General features: G+C 34.2%; 1 protein-coding gene across 1 annotated transcript; it reads left to right on the forward strand.

The window, feature by feature from the left end:
• Positions 1 to 233: 233 nt before the first annotated feature.
• LOC145094701 (uncharacterized) lies at positions 234 to 1,513 on the forward strand. The gene has a single exon (XM_079032785.1). It carries the CDS (start codon positions 364 to 366, stop codon positions 1,264 to 1,266), a length of 903 nt encoding a protein of 300 aa, XP_078888911.1. The 5' UTR covers positions 234 to 363; the 3' UTR covers positions 1,267 to 1,513.
• The last annotated feature ends 327 nt before the right edge of the window (positions 1,514 to 1,840 follow it).

The raw sequence follows: 1,840 nt of genomic DNA on the forward strand, positions 1-1,840 counted from the left end.
CATCAACAATTTTTTTTTGTTTTCTTCCTCTATGATAATTTAATTTTCTTATTTTAAAAAAAGGAAACAAGGGGTTCTGTTCACTATTGTATGTCTTATATGAAGGTACAGGTTCACCCCATATTTTTCGAGAAAGAAACTGTTCCTTTTTAGGAAGTGCCAGGAGTTTACTTAATTATGCCCTAAAAGATGAACATTTGTTGCCCTAAAAGATAAAGAGTTGTAGTCTTTAAGAAGATGCATAATGTAGATTAATCCATTTGAAGGAAAAGGGTGCTTTGATCTATTTGCTTTTACTTCAATTGGATGAAAATTTAGCTGAAGATTTTCTCTCCTTTTTGGGTTCTAAATTCATTTCTAAATATGTTTAATTTCTCCAACTCTTTTCCTTCTCCAATCAATGGCTTCCCTCATTCTTCTACTGTCTTTTTTGGTCAAGAAAAAGATGGCGTTCATTTCAACCACCACCCATTTATCGCCGGAGATTGCTCTTTTGATCATGTTCAAACTCCTTTACCCATTAAAGCATCAAGTATACAAAATTCTGATAATCGTAATCATCTGAATCTTTCAGAATCAGTGAACTCTCCCTCTAGAAAGCGAGTTGCAGTTTCAAAGAAAGATCGACACAGTAAGATCTTCACAGCTCAAGGTCCCAGAGATCGGAGGGTGAGATTATCAATTGAGATTTCAAGAAAGTTTTTTGGTCTTCAAGATTTGCTAGGGTTTGATAAAGCAAGCAAAACCCTTGATTGGCTCTTTACGAAATCGAAGTCCGCCATTAAAGACTTGCTTGAAGAAAAGAAGCACACGTTATCTCCTTCCACTCTTACTGATCAATGTGAAGAAGTTTTCATGGAGAAAGGAGATCATGTCGAAAAGAAGGGAAAAAAGAAGAAACCAGTAGCTGCTAAGTACGTTAATGGCGTCAAAAGGAAGAAGAAAACAACACCAAAAAATATGAAAACTGGATTTCCTATAAATCTTGCAGCTAGAATCCAGTTAAGAGCAGAGGCAAGAGCAAGAGCTAGGGAAAGAACAATCGAAAAATCCCGAAACAAAAACCTGGAAAACATCGACTCCAAGAATGTTCTTGATGATCGTAATTACTGCTATCTTCAATCACAAAGTAACCACGAACCCAAAATTGGGGAATCATTCATGGAGCAAAAGCTTCCAAAGCCATACTCACTTCTGTATACTTCCCACCACAACTTCGTTGGATCAAAAGATTCAATCTCCCAGTTTAAGAACAATCTCCATTGATCTAGATCTTGAAGAGGTACATGATTTAAACACATATACACGTGATTTGCTAATCCTTTTCTTTGTTATCTTGAAATAATTAACTCTTCAATGGCAGCAGCCGCCGGATCTATTACTGATCAGTGCAAAAGATCTTGTCGATGATGGAGCGATATATACTTAAGGATGTAAGTCCATAAATGTTGTTGATTAAACAGTTAATCCATTTTACTATATTTTTTATGCCTTTTGAGTGTTTGTAACTTTGATCTATCTACCAAATATATGACACTCGTGATATGTACGTTTAAATAATTCATTCATTTTTTTTTCTTTTTTTTCAACATTTCTTTTGGATCTTTTCAAAAATAAGATCAATGATAACCAAGATCTGACTAACTATTGTTCTAATCATAACCCTTATCACCGATTTAGATGTTTTTTTTGTTTGATTTAATCTCACATTGCAAATTTGTTGCTAGAACATTATGAATCCTATGATGCACGTTTTTTAGTTCGATTGTACTGAAAACAAATGACCTGACTTATTTCATATCTTTATATCATTTATGAGTAATCTACCATGCAACCAGAA

The sequence above is a fragment of the Lactuca serriola genome, chromosome 3 (assembly GCF_051521515.1).
Source record: "Lactuca serriola cultivar US96UC23 chromosome 3, Lser_US96UC23_V15, whole genome shotgun sequence".
Taxonomy (NCBI): Eukaryota; Viridiplantae; Streptophyta; class Magnoliopsida; order Asterales; family Asteraceae; genus Lactuca; species Lactuca serriola.